Consider the following 22861-nt stretch of genomic DNA (forward strand, 5'->3'; position numbering starts at 1 on the left):
TTAGTACAGCCATTTATCTCCAGCACAGTGCTGAACTAAGACTGGGAAAGGAAAACCTGTAGTGACCAAACTTGAGCACATCTTTGTGTGAGTAACATTGCAGAGGAACACATCTCCTGGTACAGTGACAGGAGTGAAACAGAGAGGCTAGCACTGGCACAGGGGCTCAGAGCCAGCAAATGCCCAGTGTTCTCCTAATTCATTCCTGAAAGCCCGCAGAACAACATGGAGTTATCAGCCAGGGACCTGGTAACCAATGCGTTTGTCACTCTCCATTTTATAAATTACTTTCCCCATATCTCATCTTTCAGTCAGCTCTGTCTTATTTTCCTGTGCGTGTTTTCATGCACAAGCCCAGTACTGAAATGCTTGGATAGCAAATGAAATGCTTGTTCCAAAATCACTTTTCAAATGGGTCTAATTTTTTAATTTGATTTAAACCTTCCTAATAGTCCCTAATCTTGCTTTAACCATGAGTAATTTATGACCAGATAATGCCCTTTTGGTATAACAACTGCTGTGCAGTACAGCTGGATTAATAACAGCAGATACCACTGAAGCAGTTAGACAGCACAACCTCATATTCCATGAAGTACGGCTCTCCCCTGAATTCTGCCAGACTGTTTTTTTGACTTCCACTTAATTTCCCTCCCCATTGGCTGTTTCTATTTTATCTTTCACACTGGGATCCAGTGGAGTGGGAATCAGAGCAAAGTTTCATCCCTGGTATTGCAGTGGCGCAAGTAGGTGGTTTTTTGGCAAATGTATTAAAGAAAACATTGGGTAATTATTGCATTTTCAAACAACAACTCTGGTGAGAAAAGAATTTCTACAGATTTGTTTCCAAAAGGACCTTCTGTGTCTTCCAGTGAATATGAATTTGCAGACAAGTGCAGAACAGCCCATCAATGGGAGTGAGCTAATGTTAAGATTGTGACTTTTAGCACAGCGTACAGACCCACAGGAAAACATTTCTGTCATCAGGAATTACTGGACACTGTTTTCTGCTAGTGTTTTCAGTATGAGTATCTCTGAAGTGACATGAGAAAAGCGACAGCAAAGGAAGCAGGGAAGCCTGTATGCAAATTACCAGCCTGCTTTAATGACACTTAAAAATAACTGATGTCCCTCTTCCATTTGTTAAAGCATTTGCACAGCTATTCAACCACAGCCCTGCAATAAGCCCCTCTGAAATCAATGGCTTCATGTTAAGGATATCATTAAGTGCTGTGCTATTCTGAGGTTTAATAGCCCAGCTAGATTTTTTTGTACAGCTATTTCCAAAGTGTGGTTTGTGCACATCATCAAGGCAAATACTCCCTCAGTGAAGTATGCTTTGGTTCTGCCTGATCTCAGAGGGAATGAATGTTACCTGGGGAAAGACAGAGCTTGTCTGTTTGCAAAAACAGTGATCATGCATGCAGAAACAGGTAGTGTTGCCCAAGTAAGAAGATAATAGGCAGCTAGGAAATGTACAGAATAACTGTTGTAATCATCAGAGACCCATGTGGGTGTCTGTGAATATATCTGGGGCAGAAGGAAGAGGAAAGGAAGGAAGTTAGAGTCAGAAGGCTGATGAAGAGATTGTGGTGGGATCACCTGATGAATTGAGACATGGAGGTGCTGACTGCAGATGTCTACCATGGAGCAATGAAACAACATTTAAGTGATGCAACCTTTGGAGCACATCTTCTGTGATGCAACTGAACAAACTTGTTCAGGTTGCTTTATTTCACTGGAACTTTCTTTTTAACTATCAGCAATAATCATGCAGTTAAAATAGAAACAAACAAACAGGTAAAATATTATGAGTCGAGTTTAGCATCCACACATTTTGGTAAACCATAACCCACAGGGATTCAGTTCTTGACTAATGTTTATTATTTGTCCCACATTTTAAGATTCTCTTGTGTGCCTTGTCATGGAGGCAAAGCACAGTCATTTAGTGAATTGTGGCTGTGGAGTAACAGCAGGAGGATCAAGCTGCTTTCATCTGCTACATCAGCCTACCTAAATTTCATCATGCCATCTTGGCTGAAAAAGCCTGAGCACATGGATGGATCTCTAGCCCATTAATCCTCCATGGCACAGTTATCACTTGGAGAAAGCAGGGGTTTAGCTGGCCTGCAGCTCACCAACAGCTGTGCAACCTCTGCGCAGCCAGAGGAAGTTTTTATGGTGTCATTAGCAACAGTCCATGACAGTGTGACAAATGAATCCTGCAACACCGCCCTTACGCTCTGCACATTAATTGCATACTAAGCCACTGTCCTGGTGACTTCGAACTGGGAGGATGCCACATGATCCTGAATGCCATATATAATTTAGATAGCAGAATGTCTTTTTTCTTTAGAAGCTGTGTTCACTTGCTAGGATTTTAGGATCATGTTATAAACTTAGAAGGATAGAGGTCAAAACAAAACCTCAGTTTCATAAATAGATAAAAAGCTGCTCTGCTTCTGGAGCTGCAATTTCAATGCCCTCTCTTCAACTTCGGTGCATTATAATTATGCCTGTGACTTTCCCTTCCAATGGATTTCTTGCTTTGGAGGACAACTCAGACAAATCAGAGCTCTCTGAGTGCTGAACATTGTGAATAGGATTGCAAACACAAACCTTTATTACAGGAACGATGAAGCACCTTTAAACCTTCTCATTATCATTTTTAAATAGCAAGTTCTCTGTCTATAGATAGATCCAACTACTCATTAGAGATGGGCTGGTCTGCAACATCACTGTGTACAGACAAAAGCTCTGCCTGCTCTGAGTCACACACAGCCTACAGTGCCACATTGGCCTCCTCCTTTTGAATGCAGGTTGAAATACACCTGGAATATATATCCACAGTGGGAAGAGGCAGACATGAGCTTGAACAATAAAACACATCATCCTTTAATAATTAAGCTGTAGTCATACTATGAGGAAATTTTTTAACTGGTGCTTTGATGTCCAAGGTAGACAAGGGGCTTCTTACCAGTAAACCATTGGATCCATGGACTGTGATACAGCGGGAAAAGGTATGGTGGATAGAGACATCCTTCACATATGTTGGAGGGTTGTAGCCTCCTTTCTCATCCACATCTCCAGCCATATGGAAATGAATTGGGTAATGTCCCATTGTCTGCTGCCCCATGTATTTCAGTTCTAGACCTTCAATATGGGTAGCCTTAAAATCAAGACCAATCTGGAGAACAACAGAACATCAATTAAGTAACATGAAAGACTGTTGAGGAGGGGGAATACAAGAATAGGAAAGGTTGCACTGTATCTGCTAGGAAGATTTACCATGTGGAAGGAAGCGTATGGCTGCAGGGTGAGGAAAAGAGGGTCATGGTGGCTAAAGGGACCATGATTGCTTTTTGATCTCCCCACCGCTGCGATGGCTACATTTAACTTAAATTTAGAAGGAAAACAACATGTATTTAATATTTCCATGAGTTTCAGCCAGCTGGGCTCAAATCAAACTCCCAGGCTGAGCACCACCAGAATCTGCGGAAAACTGGGGTTGAGACATGGAGACTGTATCTCGGGTAGGTTGAGCACCAGCCTGTCTGGTTGAGCAATGTCTGCAGGGGCATGAGGTACACTTCAAAGCCAAAGGACAGGCAGCAGCAGTGGGGGTGATCTGATGTACTGTGGGGAGAGGCTGTTTGCTCAGTGGCTGACATGAGGGATTTCTCCCTTCCTGCTTCCTGGCTTCCTCAGTATGTGAAGGTGCGGCTGGGAGGAGAAATGTGCAAGGAGAGGGCTCTAGCCTTACCTTGATGTGTCCCCCAAAGGTGTCGAAATCAAAGAAGGAGCATAACTTGCTGCCGTACTCATAGCACTGCCCCTCCATCTCGCCCATCACGACAACGTTGCGGCTCAGCAGCCCCACTTCTGCCCTCATGTCAACACCATCAATCACTTCACCAATGTGAAGGTATGTTGCTTTCCCTAAAGGAACAAGATCCAGTTTCAGGGTTACTCTGCCAATGCTGCTGGTTTCCCCTTGTGCTTCCTGTGGCAGGGTTGGTATGATAATGAAAGGAGTAACTGAGTCAGCATAACCTGTTGATTGACTCCTTAAAGGAGAGAAGGCTGGAGCACAGGTGTCACCCAAGGCCTTGCTGAGATATTTGCAATGGAGGAGGTGGGATTTTTGGTTTAAAGTTTCTTCATTTACCCAGGGAGTTAAACCAACAGCCTGTCAGACAAATCACATTCCCTACCTTGAAAAGGGACTGTAATCCAAAATAAAAGGATCTTGAATGATCCAATCAGCTGTGTATGAACATTCTGCGCATAGAAAACCGATGATGTAGCTACTGAAAAGTCTCAATCCTCAAGGTTAGCACAGCTCTTCTTATAGTGAGATAATGGGAGCTGCTCAGATCCCACAGCACGGCCCACTCATGGGCGAGCATCAGTCTTGGTAACACCATGGCTGTTAATCTAAGCGAGTAGAGGTCTGGGCAGACAGTCTTGTGGAAATTGAGGCTTGGGACAACTGCAACCCCTCCTCCGCCTTGTGGGCTGCAAAACTTATCACTGCCTACCCTCCCAAACCTCTTAATTTCAGTTCCACCTGCATGTCTCCAACTTGCTTCACTCTGCCCTGGTGTAGTTGGAGTTGGTAGATCTTCCACCTACCCCACGCCACGTCTCCCTTTGCTAGGCCAAGTCACTCATACCATCCTTTGCACAGATACCTGGCTTCATGGAAAGATTAAAAGCACAGAAAACTTTCCCTGGCCTAACCAAGAAGGAGTGAAGTCCAGGCAGTGTGCATGCCTAGAAAGCAAAATCATCTCTTTGCTATAATTTCATTCAAACATATTCATACTCCTTCCTTCCTTCCGTGGCTTTCTGCAGAGAATGCAGTTGGAAAAAGGTTCATCTTACTGACTACATTCTGTATTATTCCAGTAAAAATAAGTAATAAACTCTTTAAGTAAACACTGAACTTTAAGGAATGCTACACTTGTATATATTTCATTTCAATGGAACCGTTCAAATATGTAATTAGAAACAAATGGCAAGCCTGAAGCCTGGCTATCACTGTGAAGCACTTTATGCTTAAGCAGAGGTGCCAAGTTAAATGGGGGGATTTTTGAACACTGAAACAGTTTTGTGTTTAACCAAAACATGATGCTTTGACTTTATAACAAAGATAAGCACACACCATTCACTCTCTCTTCTCTTGCAGCTGGGAGCAGTGCAGTTTGATGGTAATATTGGGATTTGGGAAGGGTGAGGGCTTTGCTTTGCTCCAAGAGTGCTGTGTTGTGGGACAGGGCTCACACCATTACATGTGCCCTCTGCCTCGGCACCTCCACCTTTAAAACTATGAAATTATGTGAAAGAACACTCTCTGCTAACTAGAGGAGTGGTGATGACAGAACATTTGGACACAGCTTTCTGCCTGCAGGGGGAAGATAAGGCTACTCCAAGCTCCGTGCTCAGCCCCAGAAATGAGGGGCTGCAGGAGGCCATGGGTTTGCTCCTCACTCATTTTGCAGTCACCTTCCTAGAAAGTCCTGGTATTCCCTGTGTTGCTGCCCTGAAGCCAGTGAGCCTCATTGGATGTGTGGTCAAAACCAGACCTAGACCATCCAAAAAGCAGCTTTGCTTCCCTTATTCACATACATTAAAAAAGCCATTGTAGTAAGTGCCCTCCACACATTGAACAAGTCTGCTAAGGAGCATCGTGTCTTGTTATGAAACCGGTTTTAAGCTGTTATTTTTCAGTTTCCTCCTGAGCTGACCTTTGCTTGATTTACTGAAATGCAGGAAGAAGTTCAGATAATCATAAGAACACCCTATTGGAAGTCACATCTCCAGGATTTGTGGCAGTGAAATTGGATAGGTAGTTTTGTTATTCATGCGCTGAGCTCTAGAATAATAAATGTCATGCTTGCATGTATTTAATTTAATCTAACACCAGTCCAGACATGTAAAATAGGGTAAGCACTGACAGGAATGTTAAATACGGACTAACCAGTTTCTAAATATAACATCTTGGGTGCATGTTTTTCACTTTGTGCTTTTGCTGACTTGGCTTGTTTGGAGATAAAAGGAGAGATGGAAACCAATTCCCTTCCAACGTAAAAGTGGATTTTGAATAATAGCTCCTTTAAAAGAGCTCTGAAAAACAAACCTCTCCTCAAGGCAGCCGGAAATTCAAGGTCCCCATGGCAATGGAACTGTGCTCCTGAAACAGATCACGGGAGACAGCCCCTGACATGGGAGCCCTTAGGTGCTGTAAATGCTGCTGGGAATCAGCACTCCAGCAACAGGAACTTCCCATGAGGCTGGAAGCACCACAATGTGCTTTTATAGACACGTGGCCCTTCCAGAGAGCTGCTGGGGCATGTTTAGTGATAGGCATGGAAAAAAAGCCCAGCAAAAGAGGCTACTCCATGATGAGTTCAGGGAGTTCACGTAGGGACAGGAGCATCTCACTCTGCAGAGCTACAGACTTGAAGCTAGGCTGCCAGCACAGGGAGCTTTCCCAGAGAGCAACCATGGTATCTGAGACCTTGAGAGCTGGCCATAGGCAAGCCCAAAACAGGGGTTTTCAAACTCCTACTGAAGTGTTTTGGTACTAAAAAGGCAACACTGTGCTTTGGATGTGGGAGGAATTTGTCTGCTGCTTCAGCATCAAAGCCAACAGCTGTGATTGCTCAATCGCTAATAAACCCATGGGTCACTGATTCACTGTGTCCTTCTTTGGGCTCATACTTGCTGCATCCCTCATGGACAGATGTTGCCCTGTCAGCAATCCAGGCTTGTGCCATGTTATAATCTAAACCCATCAAAGCCTTGTAGTGACTTAGATTATGTCTCCCCATAACAGGCCTATGTGATGGACTAGCGAAAATGCCCTGAGTTTGCCACTTTATTTGTAGTATCAGTGCCTCCAGGTAGTAATATGTAAATTCATGGTGAAAAGCTTCCTTAATGCATGACCTGGCCTGGCAGAAATCTTGATCCAGAAAATATGAGGACATTTCTATGCTTATTACTCAAGACAATGACTATTAAAGTCATCAATTGTTGGTAAGGACAATGTAATTATGGAAAGAAAGTATGCATTAAAATAAACATAGATGATCCACTAATCAAGGGCATGCTTATGCTAATAAAGCAGTTCAAAGCAGAGTCTCTCCAAACCGTACAAAGCTCCAGGAAAACCTGCCATACAAACATAGCCATAAAACCTGTGTCTCAAGCCTTATCAAACCTAGGGAGGGTGGAATTTTAAAACTATTTCAGCTGCTACAGATGTGGACGTATGGTTAGCTCTGGTGAATTACACAGATGTCTGACAACCCTCCGAGGTACACTTACGCATTCCTAAATGCCTTAGCTCTAAACGACAAACTGCTAAATCTCCCTTTCAGAAGTGAAACAGGCACCTGAAGGTCTGGCTTCGGTGAAGATAAAGTGGAGCTAAGATGCTCCTGGATTTATTTTTTTCTCTGAAGCGTCTTTTGTTCTTCTTTGGGCTCTCTAAGGCCAAGACCTTCTCTTTCATGATCTTTTAACATTTCCTAAACATGAGGTTTTTAAAGGAAATGCTAAACACAAACTTGTAAGTTCGATCCATGTAATCCAGTGACAGTGAATCCTTCAGGGCATCTTTCTAATCAGTGCAATTCATTGTAGATGCCATCCCAGGCCTCTGTCAGATTTGGTGTTTTTGCCAGATATTTATCATCACTGGTGGTAATGCCCTTATTCCTTATATTTAATAACCAACAAATGTTCACACAGACATCCTGTCAAATTGTCATTCTGAATTATCTTGATGAGGTTTGCTATTGCATCCCTAAGCCACAAGCCTGCAATGCAACGCAGAATGATCTGGGTGAGTTGATCAGCTTCTTGAGTCATACAGTACAACCTGATGTCTTAACGAATAAATATTCCTTGTATTCCTAACGTTCACATGGAAAACTAAGTTTACAATAAAAAAAACAAAAAACAAAACCAAAAAGCCTATAAAGCAAAACATACAGCAGAAAGGATGAAACTTTGTAAGGAGTTCAGGGCTAATCTAAGTCTTTTGGGGAGATATTCCTGCTGGGTAACTCATCCTATTACAGCCCTTCGTCCCTTTTCTCCTTCAAGATCCTGCATGGTACCCTGCAAAGTTTGGAAATACACCCTCTGGTGTAGGAGTGTGAAGAGCCTTGATTTAACATGGATATTATTAAGTGAATTATTAAATACTCTATTGGATCAAAGCCTCTGTAGCTGTTTGGTTTCAAGGCTGAAAAAAGTGGATCTTACTGCCGCAGATTGGTGCAACAGGAAGATTGATATAAACTGGGGAAAATGCATCTGCTCATGCTGACTTTAACTGAGCACTGAGAGGTCTGTAAGTGTTTTATCCCAGTGGCAGTGTCACACTCTTCCTAAGGCCACTCCTGTCCCATCTCACACCCTCTTTCTGGAGCAGCTACTTGGCAATGTACTAACATACTTCTGTAAATGCTAGGTTTTCCTTCTCCAAATGGCCAGGTTTTTCTTTCCTTATGCTGACATTTAAGTTCTTGTAGCTGGGATGGGAAGACTAGGCAGGTCTAGCGGACAAAGGTATCAATTCCTTATTTAAATCAGGCCCAAACGCAACTCTTCTGAACTGCTATGTCAACTTGAGTATGCTTCCGTCAACTTTGCTTCCAGGCAATACCCAGAGGCAGAAGAAAGAGCTCAGAAAGACTGTTTGAAAGTGCCATATCACAACATTTCCTGCCTAGCCTTCAAGCAGCAGGGTTGGCTTAAAAAAAAGTTTCTGGCAAGTTCCAGCCAAAACGATGCCAACTTCTAAACAGAACCCCCTAAATCTCTAAAAGTATCTGAATTTTGATAGCAGAGTATCTTCTCCCATCCTTATAGCACAAGATGAATGCCAACACACGCTGTGCAGTTTAGACAACTATGGATTTACATTTTTTATTCAAGAACAAGATCACTGTAAACTCTATCTCTCTCTAGTATTTGCAATCCAATAAGCAGGATTTAAGATATGTGTGCTTGTAATCATAGATTCACCAGTATGTGGGATAACTGGAGTAATTATGCAAGGTACAAACAGTTTTTTCATGCTTTATCAAAAACATATAGTAGCACAAAAGAGCATTTCATCATTTTTGTTCCATGGTGAAACTTATCAGCATTAGTAGTAACTTCATACAGAGCAACCAAGATGAAGATAAGACTTGTTTCCCAGGGAAACTACACAAAATACTTGATCTTTCCTACTATCCAATTCTATCATAGCAACACAACCCTTCCTTCCTTCCTCCTCCCTCCCTCTGCCCTATACTGTTGTCCCTCCCCAAACCTTGTGAAGTTGGAAGATCAAACAGTTTTAATCTGTTCCCACAGAGAAAATAATCTAGGCACAAAAATGACAAGTGAAAAACAAAGGAGGCAACAGGAGAAAAAATAGTTCCATTTAAGTGAGTGACCATTTGATGGGGAGCAGGACCTGAAGAGCTGTCCTCATGCAAACCAGGCTTACTCATGGAAGCCACAGTTTTGACATTAATGTAATAAAGGAGGGCATAAGGTCATTCCCTGGGTGTCCTCCACAACTTTCTACACTGTGATTTGCAGAAGTCCACAGTTAGACAACTAAATCCTACTAAAACCTGATGGCAATTCAGTATTAACACTCTTAAGCTGTTTTGAAAAGACCAGCTTCTAATCAATCCGTTCCTAGCATGTAAAGAAAGTGTGAGTTTTCAGCAGAAAGTATCAAATATAAATAGGACATGAGCTAACAAATAAGTTTGATTTAGTTGGCACAATATGCTAAATTGTGTCTATTAAAATATTATTAAATGATGAGAGCATCAATTACAATCAAACCTTAGTATGCCAAGCAGCTGAAACACCAAATTGTCTGTCCACAAAGCAAATGTTTTCTGCCTTTTTTTAAACAGAGACTTTTAAGTAGTTCAGACTTGACTTTCAGGTTTTGTTTAAAAAAAAAAAAAAAAAAAAAGGAAAAAAAGAGAAAAGATTAAAAGGAAATAAATCATCATGGGTAGGAATGGTTTTATCATTTGTCTTTCAAAGGGCAGACTTCTGGAGTTTTCAGCTCTTAAACTAAACCTCTGAGGGAAAATTAAGACATGCCACTTACTACAAATTACATTCCTCTGAGACTCCACATATAAATGAATCTGTGTTGAAGTTTTTTTCTCAAATGGAGCAAAGCAATCTTGCATATCTCACATAGCAAAAGGCAGACGGGCATTTATGTTAAACATCTTCATGCAATTAAGAGCCTAACGTGGCCATACAAGCACAGGTTGTGCTCACCTGTGCTAAGGCTAGAAGCAAGCACACTGCTTTTGCCAGCTATTTTTCTGTGGTTGCCCTCTGTTGGCCAATCCCCCTTAACACAATGGATGATGTGTCACTGGAAAAAATAAAGCCCTATCAAAAGGAGTGTGATCAGTAGGTGAAAGGAGGTGATCCTCCCCCTCTGCTCTGCTCTTGTGAGACCCCACATATTGTGCACAGTTCTGGAGCCCCCAACATAAGAAGGACATGGAACTTCTGGAAGAAGTCCAGAGGAGGCCATGAGGATGATCAGGGGACTGGAGCACCTCCCGTATGGAGACCGGCTGAGAAAGTTGGGGCTGTTCAGCCTGGAGAAGAGAAGGCTGCGTGGAGACCTCATAGCAGCCTTCCAGTATCTGAAGGGGGCCTACAAGGATGCCAGAGAGGGACTCTTCATTAGGGACTGTAGTGATAGGACAAGAGGTGATGGGTTCAAACTTAAACAGAAGATATTTAGGTTAGATATAAGGAAGAAGTTCTTTACTGCGACGGTGGTGAGGCACTGGCACAGGGTGCCCAGAGAAGCTGTGGCTTCCCCATCCCTGGCAGTGTTCAAGGCCAGGTTGGACAGGGCCTTGAGCAACTCGATCTAGTGGAAAGTGTCCCTGCCCGTGGCAGGGGGGGTTGGAACTGGATAATCTTAAGGTCCTTCCCAACCCAAACCATTTTATGATTCTATGATTTAACAGAAGTCTCACAGGTAATTAATTGAATCACAATAAGTTTTATCAAAGTCAGTACCTGATCACAGGACGGTGGATTCATATGTGCATACCTGTGTGCAGACCAATTTCAATGCAAGCAAAGCGCTCAGAGTCGTGGTATTTGCCTCCTCCAGCAATGAACACACCTTGCAACCCACCACTATGGTACTGCTGCCTGCCTGCAGAGCTGTGCAGGCTGTGGGAAGCTACAGGCACTGCAGAGGGGAGGAGGCATAGAGAGCACCCACCCCGTGGCTCATTTTGGCTACCTGCATGTCGTGGCACAGGGCAATGGATGAAGTTACATCATGGCTGGGGAAAGAGCAGCTCAGGGATCTCTTGGCTCCTGAAGCTAGGGAACAATCTCAGCCCCACCCAGGTTTTATTTCATCTAGGCTGAACTTAGATTATTTTATTTTCTAGTGTGAATGTGCTTTTGTTACAAGAAAGTTGGATGTAATTTTTATTCCTGGAGTAGATTTTGCCTTGATTTATATAATCAGTGAAATCCCATTGACGTCAATGGAGTTGCCTGGATATAAGTAAGGGCAGGCTTTGGCCCCAGTGCTCATGTCATTTGTGGTAATAAAAAGAATGTCCTAATTCTCCTAAAGAGTAATTGGAGACTAAAAGCACAATTACTTTAACAAGTGTTTCCACTGCTTCTTTACTTAAAATTCACATGAACTTTTTTGGGTTTTTTAACCCTTTCTTCATTTCCTTAAACTTCATTGCCATTGTTGCAGAAGATAACTCTAATTACATGAATTTCACACATTCAGTAGATTATGGGAAGCCTGAAGAGAAACATTCCCATGTCATCTTTATTTTCACTGACGATCTTCCAAGATCATCTTCATGATGTGGCTTGTATTATGCTAGTCTGGCACAGTTTTTCCAATAGCTCAAAAGTTGCTCAAGAAAAATATTCAGCTTGGAAATGTGTCTTCTTTGAAAGTGCTAGACATTTTAAGTCATCAGACTATGATACATTCGAACTGTGAACAACATTTTTCTTGGCTTGATGAACATCTCTCTTTAGGGCCAAACAACAATGAATGGCTAGAGCTCTTTGGGGAAGCAGTCGCCAAAGGAAGCCAAACGAAGTATATCCGTACCTTCCAGAAGATGTTGCATCAGAGATAATGAGGAAGTAGTTCATTTCACAGAACTAAGCAAACTCCCTGGTGCACTGCATGTTCCAAATACCCTTATGGTTTCTCAGAAAGATCTTACTGTAAATACAGACAAAACCTCTGCCTACAGCAACTGCCAGTGTGTAAGATAATGTAATATGCATGACTTACCACCAGGCAGATGCTGCCTTTAAAATACAGCCTCAGGTATTACGTAGCTCTATATTGTAAAATAACCTTTGATTTTGAGTAAATTAAGTGTGAGTAAATTATAGAAGTTAAAAATTCCTCATCTATTCCTGGAAGAGGCAGTTCATGTAGTACTTCCATGCTTTGCTTATCAGCATGCCAAAACATAATTCTGGAAGGAACAGACCACTTCACAGACTCAATCCCACTCTGGATTTCATTTTCATGCTCGTATCAGTAACAGTCTGTGCTTCACCATGGTTATGCTATATAATTGGACTTAGTATCTGAAGCCATTTTACAACGATTAGACTACAAGGCCTTTTCATCAGAGGCAATTTGTTCTGGATTTGAGCTAGTCACCTAACCTGGTTCTGCAAGTGCAACTCTTTGTTCATGACAGCTCACAACTCCCTGGCCTCATGACTCCAGAAATGTTTGGTTAATACATCACCTCTAAGCAATGCCATCTGGAGACACAGCAAATGAGAAACAGTAGCTTCAGTAGTACAAAACAGTATTTCTAAATTGTAAGATTACGGTTCTTGTTAAGTGTAACTTTCTTAGGAAAACAGCCAGATGCACATTAATTCATAGCCTTGCTGTCTCTCACGGTCTGCTCCTGCCCTAGCACACTCTTTGGATCAGCTGTGCACATCTCCTGCTTTCTAGGAAGTGATAAGTTTTCAAATGCAGTTATGTAAAATTGAACATTTCAAATACATGACCTGTATTTGTCTCTCTTAAATAAATACATTCATACAATAGTGTGCTTGAAGACAAAACCAGGAGTCAGCTATGAAAAGTGAAGGCAGAAATGAATCAGAATCAAACAGTTTTCAAGCATGAAAGGCATATGTTTACCCAAAGCATCTAAAAACTAGACATCAAATTCAAGTGTCTTTCAGCTCTCCACAGTTTTTAATGGAGTCACCTCAGCACAAACAACAGAATTTGTGAACTGCAACACCAGCAGGATAAGACGAAGCACCTTACCTGCTACCTTGACCTGGGTGGGTCTGCAGGCTTTGCATGGCAGCACTTGGAACTCCTCCGCCTGGTACATGGAATAGTCAGTGCTTGCAACCACCAGCCTGTCTCCAGGTTCCCATGAGCTCACATCATCCAGCAGATTCAGGACCGTGCTGTTCACATTGGTGTCAATGGTTACCGTAAGCTTCGGTTTCACTGAAAAGCCAAAATGGAAGGGTGGAGAATTCAGTTAATCTTATCAGAAAATGCTTCCTCTTTTTTTTTTTTTTCTTTTTTTTTCCTTTTGCCTGGAATGCCACCAAAAATGATGATTTCCTCATGCAACAAAAAATACTTAACTCTCCAAAACATGGCTCTTACTGGCTTTGGCTTCGAAAGTGAGCAAACAAGAAAGTGTTTTCCTTCAGTTACAGGCAGGTGGATTTTCCACTAGTCCCAGGCCTAAATTTAAATGTAGCTCTTAGTGGCTCTTTTTCACCACACCCACTGAGCAGCAGCACTTGTGGGTGCGGGGCACTGTTATTTACAGCAGCTAAGTGGTCTTTAACCTAATGACTGTTTTTTCCAGCAAAACAACAGTCTTCCACACCTTCTTTTCCCGCCAAAGAATCCTCATGACCTGTCTAATGACGAGGTCAGGGACAGCGGTGCTGGAATCAATAACTACAAAATAAAGTATTACTTTCAAAACCTGTCGTCTTTGCACACACTGATTGACTAATTCTGCCTCATCCAGAAGTGCTTTAGCAAAAGACAAGGTATTACAGGAAGGGACTTGCCAAGTATTTGCCATAGCCTTGCTGGGTTTTTCAGACACCACCCTGTTGCCTCTGTTAGTGCTCAGGAATTTTTCCTGAGATAAATTGTGCTGAAGATTTATCTGTGTTCGTGTCAATAGCCCAGCCCAGGTTTTAGCTTGACTCAAGATGTTCCTGCACTGAACAAGAGACAGTCATCAGAAGACTATTTCTGCTTTTCCCTGATCCGGCCTTCAGACATGGGGCACATACCAGATCTGCCACACAGGAACCGTACTCTGTAGTTCTGGCAGCCCTCGCCCGTCTGGTCCTTCCCGTGGCACAGAAACCTGTAATCATGGCCACTCTTGTAGAACACTTCAGTTGTTAAATCAGCTCCATCAAGCGTCATTGCCTGGAATGAGAATAGAAAAATAGGTGATACCTTGAGGTGAAGGGACTTCATCAAAGCACCGGTGCCATCAGAAGAGGTCTTTGCTTTGTTTTGGGTGATGCACAACAGTTGTGCAACAAAACATGACTGTTATGTGTGCTATGCAGCCACACTCCAGCTGGTGCTCAAACACAGCTATTTTATCCACAAGCTACACAGATTATTGCTAGGTGCGTGCCTTTCTTCTGTACCTATATTAAGACCATGTGCTTTTTTGGGAGGAGTATTCTGAGCTTGACTAACATCTGCCTCGGTGCCCTAGATTTTCTCTTGCTGTTGGTTTAGGGTAGATGAAAACACTGAACACAGATGCTTGTACCCAAATGAGCTCATGATTCAAGCCTCTTCACTGCACTCATTTAATGTCTTGTGGCTAGGCTATGTCTGAACCTTGCAGAAGGAAGAGGTAGGGGTCTTATTTCTTCTTTGTATGGATCAGTCTCTCTAAGAAAAAAACCCACCAAGCCGCTGTATGGCCCATTGCTCCAAACAGAAAAAGAAAAGGTGGCTTTTTCTCACGTACAAGAGCCACTCTGTAGAGCTGCCTTGAGAAAAAAGGCTGTATCCTGACAAGAAGCAGTGCAATATGTAGCCTTGCCTGTGTTCCTGCTGGAGCCTTGTCACTCCTCAGGGTCATGCTGAATTTCACATTCCAGCTCTATAGCTTGCAGTTCTCTTGACCTATTCACAAAAATGCGATGCCTTGCATTGGGCAATCCAAATATCATGTGCATTTTTACAAGGCACCAACATATAAGCTGTCTTTCAATGAAGGGTCTGATCCTGATTCTCTCAGTCATGTAGACCTTCGTTATTAATGCATACACCCCACTGCCATGTACAGGATTAGCACCATCAGCTGAAGGAATGTGCCTCTGGCTGTGCAGCACTTCTGTTATTATCATCATATCTTCAATTTCCTTGTATGTTTCATAGCTGGAGCAGACCAGCTGCTATAAATCAGCGTAACTTTATGAAAGCAATGAGCAACACCAGATTACACTACCTAAGGATTTGCCCTAAGATCTGCAGGATAAAACCAAAATAAGCTGTCTTGGTTTTAATATACATGGGGAAAAAAGTGTGATTTAACAGTAGAGGAAAAAAAGTTTCTTTCTTGAAAAGAATATCTTTCTTGTTTCCTTTTTAATACGCATGCTAGAAGGGACTGTGTCATAACAAACATCTGACCCCTGTTTTGAACTAAGTTGTCACTTCTAATACATGTATATGAAGCAAAAATTAATATGGATTTGCTAAGACCTGGCAGAAAATTATAGGGCAAGTTTCTCCTTTCTGTTCAAGGGGAGATGTTTTATGACATCTGGCTCTGGAAACTTTCACCCATACTGTCAGCATTCCCGTTTACTTCAATAGCTGCATTCTTGTGAATAAGGACAACTCTGCTAGTTCAGAGTATGCAGACTACCAGATATGAAGTATTTTATTGTCTTTTGCTAGGCAATGCTTCTGCTATAGTTCTTTTATCAGGTAGACATATAAAGTATATGGTGAACATATGCAAAACAAATCTTGGTATTTGCCTTTTTGGTTTTGGGTGTTTTTTTTCCATTAAAGAGGCTTTCGCAGTCTCGGGAAAGGTATATGATTTCTCATCAGCTTGCTGGCCTGATGGCATAATTATGTTTAGCCCCAAATGGAATTCAGATTTCTTTCCACAGAGACAAAAGAATTCACTCCAAAAAATGACTGCAGGCTCACTGACAGCTGGTAGCTTTACCTATTACAGCTGGTAGCTTTACCATCTCATTACACTCTATGATGAATTTTTTTAGGGAGGGTCTATTCCAAGACTATTTAAGAACTTTGAAATTTTCATGGGTTTTTTTCTTTTTAATCTTCCATCAGGGAACCACATATTTCATGATAGCATCTGTGCTGTCCATGACCCCATCTGTACTCCTTTTCATGCCAGAAGCCAGAATTTACTGAAAGGAGCTCAGTTCTTTAAACTTTTGTCTCAGAATGATACAAGATACCAGATCTTGTTGGTTATGTATTACAGCAGTAAAATAATTGATGTCTTTTATTTGGAAATAAAAATCACTGATAAGCACAATTAGTTTGGGGTTCAGTGTCAGTCCAAAAAGGACTTGCCCCTCTAAAACAAGTGGTAAGCAAGCCTACCTGGATGTCAATGGGTTGCCTACAGATTTTATCAGGATGAGCAGCTTTGAAGTCAGAAAGCTTCTCCATGTCCTTAGATCTTGCTTTATCAGGCTTCTCAAACCACTCTGTCCATTCTACATCTGGAGACAAGTGCAAACAAGAAAAGCAATTTGAAAGTCAACCTTAATGAATGCAGCAAAATGCATGAAGCATAATATGATCTCAGATATCTCCCAAGTTTCTTCCCTGATGATCTGATTCCTGCCTCTTCCTGCCAGTCTGTCAGATGCTTTGAATGATGCTGTGAAGTGTAACAAGCTAAGAGAGAATGGAGTTATTAAAAGCTACATAATTGGAGTATGCAGTAGGATCATTATTAATAGGAATGGATTTTGGATCTGTGTCCTCCTTAGCTGCCTTTTCTGATCTTGATATCAAGTTACAACCAGTTACTGTATGTTGTCTGTAACAGACATGCTGACTATGCAGTCAAAAGAAGTAAGAGGTTGTGTGTGATCTCTTAGATCATAAAAGATGGAATTTAATACCCAGTGCAGTAAAGGAAAAAGGATTCCAGTTATTCAGAGAGTCCTGGAGACAACTGGGGAAAGAATCTGTGCATGTTCTTTACTTAGGTTAGCGGCGACGTAAATAGCAGCTAGCAAGTCCACTCTTCCCAAATGGAAAAGTATTTCAATAAAAAGGATGATTCATCCTATTTGTCAAGTCTTTACCACCGAGATAGATGGCAAATAGGCCTCTTACCTTGAACCCACTCACTAGTTGAAGAGACATTAAAATGTTCTCCATTCTCAGCTTTGAATAGTTTGAATACTTTGGCCACAGCTGACCCTTTGTGACCTGTACAAAAACAAACATTGGTAAAATTCCTGAATGCAATCAATAAAAGTCAGAACTGAAAGGTAGTGGTTCCTCTGTGTGTTGGCATATTTTGGCTACATTATCCTGAACTAGCCCTGCACAGCTTCCAGAAAAAAATTACTGATCTTAGAATGAAGCTTCAGACACTTTTATAACTGCTTGGACAATCAGGAGGAAAAATCTTCAAAAATCAAGACAGGATACAAAACCAGTGATTTGTAATTTATTGCTATTTTTATTTGATGTTGTAGCAAGCTGTGTTGTTAGCTGCTCTTGAAAATGTCACAAAAAGACACAGACTCAAAAGTCTTCAGCTTGCAAGAAAATGGTTTTGCAGTTTTTGAGGCTATCAATGCAGGATACACTGATTAAATTTTCAGCTGGTGTGAACTGGGTTTGTTCCATAGCCTTGTGTCTAAAAGAGGCAGTGTCTGAGTTCTAAGGAGTTGCATGGATTTACGGTGGTGGAGGATCTCACCCTTTAATCTCAGGGTTTGGATAATCCAGGTTATACCCCCATACACACTCAGCTATTTCAGCTGTATTGATGGGAATAATATACAGAGAGACTAGTCAAATATATCTAACCATCAATTACCCACAGTTTCGATGTAATCCAGGGTCAATTGAAAACACAATGGACAAAACTAATCTCAGCCATAAGTCCAGTACCTTCCAGAGATAATGTCAAGCTAGCATTTTGTGCATGAATTACCATGATATTCAATGTGGTCTTCAACAGAAGAGGAGGGATTTCCTTTAACAGTAATAAAACTCCATGGGTGCCTGGAAAATGAAAATAAGAAATTATCAAGTTATGTCATGTATGAGATGCATATTTTTTTATGGCCCAATGTTTTTGCATTTCTCAGGGGCAACAGATTCAAACCAGTTTGATTAGTGTGAAAGGTAGCTTAGTTAAAATTAAAAATATCTTAACAGACTGTATTTGTTCAGTAAATACATCAAAAGAGAAGGACTTTCGAAGACAAATGTCTGCTTAGCACACTCCTATAACAAGTGTATTTCTCTTTTAAATGAATGTTTAAGAGGCTTGTGATACACCTAAGAGACACTGGCAACTCCTGGGGGAGCCTGAAAATCCTTTGTGTGTGTGCACGCGTACACTAAAGAATATGAAAAGAAACCACTTCTGCTTAAATAAATTTAGCTCATGTCGAAACCTTGTATGTCACAATTGTCTTTGGAATGACCCATGAGAATTTCTAATAGACAGACTGGCTGGCAAAGGACAATAAAAAATACCTAGATAGTCTCTGGGTATCTAGTTTCCTTATTTTGAACATTGAACAGAGATAAATGTTTATGAGTCTGAATTGTGTGCTCAAATCTGATCCCATGTCAGAAGTAAGGTCATTACTGCCTGATGGTTATTGGTTAAGTAGGTTCAATAGCTATCAGCAACACTGGAGAATGACCACATGGATGGATGAGGTCATGGAAGCAATGGAGAGAGAGACTAAAGTGCCTCCCAACCTTGGAGGTGAACCCAATTAATAGGGGTCAGGAGGGAGTTTTATCTTCAAAAGAGAAGTATTTCAGGCATATCTGCTCTTAATGACTAACAGTATAAAAAAATATGCTTTTAGCATTATAGGGAGACTGTCACCTGTACCCTAAATTTAGCAAACAGTCCCATATATTAAAATCATATCTCTATAGGTATAAGTACCCTCAATTACATCAAGATTCACCCTTGTGTCTTGCAGGTCACCTTACATTTACCATCTGCTGGTAAAAGTGAAATTATAAACCATTCTGGGGCTTCAGAAGAAAACATATACAGACATTGACAGATAACCAGTACGACACACACAAATCACCACTGGCATGAGCTGGGCTTTGCTGGGATTTGCAGCTCTGGGAGCAGCAGGAGCAGGTTCTGAGTGAGCACTAGTGCATACCATGCTATGCTGAGGCCCCACACACACACTGGACACACTCCTCCAGGGGAGGCAATCCCAGTAGCATGTCCTTGGCCCAAGCACAGGACAGCATCAGTGGAAGCTGCCAGCACAACTGCCTCGGGAGCCTGCCAGGGAGCCAGATGCTCCTGCTGGAAGACTTGTCTGTGCACCAATTGCCGAAGGCAATGCTGGGCAGTAATCTCCATCCAGGGAGAGAAGGGAGGTGGGAGCAGGAAGGACACTATCGCTCAGCAGGCAAGACTGATTTTCTTTTTTGGTCATAAAATTCAAAACAAATGACAGAAAAAACACCAAAACAAACAAATGAAAGGTGAAAAAGTGAGGGTCCAAAAATAATCTCAAAAAATAAACTAAAAAAGAAGCTATCTCGTTTTGCAACTCAAGGTTTTGCCCTATTTCATATGTTAAAATACTTGTTTCTTCCAGGTATTTAACAGCTACAAAATAGTTTTAAAGTCACTCAAACCTGAAACATAAGGACACATTCAATCTGTTTGGGCTATATGAAATGGATTGGTAAATCCAGAGCTAAACCAGTGATATTTGGGTGGGATTCCAAAGAGAACAACTATGTCATCAAGTGCAGAAAGACTTTAATTTATTAGTTAAAGAAAAAAAAAAAGCAGTTCACACTTAAAGAGTAAACTCACTTTTGAAAAGGAAAACAATGAAGGAGGAATGCAAGATTTTCCTTTCATTCCTAATGTTTTGGACTCAGCAAAGAGGTGCCAGGAGCATCTCTTTGGATAAATCAACATTGCTTATCAGCTTTGCTACAGCAAGTGGGAGTTGCACAACTTTAGAGTCTGGTTGAATATGGAGCAGCTGGAGATAGATATGGAGATTGTCCATAACCACCACCCTAGCCAGAAAAAAGCCCAATCCATGGCTGAATAGCCTGACACAGTGGCATCTTACAAAATGTGACATTCCCTTAGTCAAATTTTTGCCTGGGGCTTACACTGCCCTTGTCTCAGTGATGCCCATGCCATCAGCATGGACCTGCAAAGTTCTGACAAGCAGAAATCAACAGGATCAGCCAGCAAACCCCGAGTGCCAGCACTGACTGGTAAGAGCACGCACACAGCCATGTTAGAAAAAAACCCCATCCAGTCTCCTCTGTCAGAGCCTGCCTTTAACGTATATATGTGTGTGCAATTTTCTCACCCTAAGCACTTGTTTTTTAAGATAAATTCCAAAAAGCACCTGTCAGGTATATACATCCTTATTCATAGTTATAGATGTGTCTGAAACATAAACAAACGTGTCTGCATCTTGTTACACTAAATTGAACTAGAAGTTCAATATGCTTAAGGAGAAAATCTTGGATACATCTGACAAAGCTGCCTGTCTTCCACTCTGCCATCGACTGTCTTTGTAAATCTGGTCCCAGCTGCTATCCAATGTTTGTTTTGAAAGTTGATGAACTTAAACCCTGAGAACACTCCTAAAAATGCAGTCTTTTAAATAATGCACCAAGTTGTGGGTATTTTTCCATATATCAGTATGCTGTAAAGGGACAGTATTTACCAACAACTACTACATTTTGGTAACCACAGCATCCCTATTTATATAAGGAAATATTGTGGTATTGCAAATAACAGCATGGTAAGGATTAGCTTTTTGACTACAAACAATAGCAGTGTGGAAAATCACACTTCTTTGGATAAATTTCTATGGTATTCCCATTATAAGCATTTACGGCAAAGAAGTGAGAAACTAGCATTAAAACACCACAGCAGCCTACAAATATCAATGCCATTTACTTTTATAAACATATGCCAAACCCATCAATTCCTTCCTGTTGCACAACTGGAAAAAATAGTATAATGGTCAAAAATCTTCTGTTTCCCTAATTTCAGTCTTTCAAAAGAAACCCAGAAGGTTACTGGGCATTAATATGAGTCTGGGTATTTGAGAGAAATCATTGCATTAATGGAGGCAGCCTGGTTTTGAAGACTATTTCTGCAGCCTTGGTTGATTCTTTGAAATGAGTTATCTAATGCAAATGAATGCCTGTAATATTTGACAAAACCACTTTGCCAAACACCCCAAATCTTAATCCATCTGCACATGCCCAGCTGATACTTCCCACAGACTGCTGTATCCAGTCACTTCTCCCTACAAAGGAGATTTTTTCTTTTCTGTTCTGCAGTGATCCTCTTAGTGCCTCTTAAATAAAGAGCCTACATAAATTCAGATAAACACAATAAATATAATGGCTACAGTTGGGTAAATAGCAAATATTCTCAACAGTATGTGTGCCAACACAGACACTGTATTGGCCTCAGGAGTATTTACAGCCCACAGCATAAATTCATGCTTGCTAAATTTCTGTGCTGCACAAGTATTATTAGAATATGTATTTAAACAAGCTGAAGGATATGCTTTATACATGTCTATATGTATTCAGCAAGGGCTACACAGCTATTATTCTACCCTCCTTAATGTTCAGCCCATCCAGTCCACTGTGTGTAGATATGCTTCTTAAATCTTTGGGGGATGGCCTGAAAAATAAATTGAAATAAGTAACTTATGGGAACACATCTTGGAAAAACATCTTTTTAAATGTGAATCATATGCTATTCCTCAATCTGCTAATAAAAATACCCAATATAGACCCTGCGTGCATCTGAAACTGTCTAATTAACTGCTAAAACTTCACAAGGAGAAGTTTCCCTTTTTCTTTTTTTTTTGCTTCCCATGTGAAACAACTTTGTGCCTTTGAGAGAGTGGAATTATTTGGACATCTCAGGAGCATAATAAAGCCTCTGTGCTGGGAGAACTGGCAGGACTGGCACATACCTAAACCCAAGGTGGAGGAAATGCTTGCTGCCCAGTTTGGTCATTGCTTTTCTGGCTGTGTCATCCAAGTTTCTAGATCCTTCATCGTTCACTGCAACTGACAGGATCATGCCATTCTCAACACTGCCCAAATACTGGGCAAGACGTATGCTTTCCTCTTTTGCTCTGTAGGTGTCAAACCTAAAGTGATAAAAACACCCAAAACCCATTTAATTCAGTGAGCATCGGAGCTGTATGTACTGAAAAGCAAGTGATAGAAATAACTCTTCTGCATTGTTTACAGTAATTGTATCTTGTTGCAAAAGAACTTATCTAACAGGGTATATTAGGGGTTTCTATTAAGCCAAATTGATTAAACTCTAGTTGGCAGAATACCATGATAGTAACATTACTCAATCTTTTGTTTTGGAGATTACTGATCTAGAAAGAATCGTATACACATGCAATAACACCCATTTGAACAAGATACTAAACTGCATGTTTCTGAGCTTGCTAAGGTGCTGTCCCCAACCTGTTCCCAAAGATTCTTACATCTAGA

At 41.3% G+C, this 22861-nt stretch overlaps 1 protein-coding gene across 1 annotated transcript in view; it reads right to left on the reverse strand.

Annotated features, from left to right (window-relative positions):
- CEMIP (cell migration inducing hyaluronidase 1) overlaps positions 1-22861 on the reverse strand; it is a gene marked incomplete at both ends in the record, with an annotated part of 52103 nt that overhangs the window by 24202 nt on the left and 5040 nt on the right. The window contains 8 exons of the mRNA XM_080626596.1: positions 2975-3184; positions 3761-3936; positions 13370-13561; positions 14377-14518; positions 16706-16827; positions 17453-17548; positions 18285-18355; positions 22324-22503. Coding sequence (XP_080482722.1) covers positions 2975-3184; positions 3761-3936; positions 13370-13561; positions 14377-14518; positions 16706-16827; positions 17453-17548; positions 18285-18355; positions 22324-22503 — 1189 coding nt within the window. The remainder of the gene's footprint in view (positions 1-2974; positions 3185-3760; positions 3937-13369; positions 13562-14376; positions 14519-16705; positions 16828-17452; positions 17549-18284; positions 18356-22323; positions 22504-22861) is intronic.

This window comes from Psittacula echo (assembly GCF_963264785.1).
Source record: "Psittacula echo genome assembly, chromosome: 10".
Classification (NCBI taxonomy): domain Eukaryota; kingdom Metazoa; phylum Chordata; class Aves; order Psittaciformes; family Psittacidae; genus Psittacula; species Psittacula echo.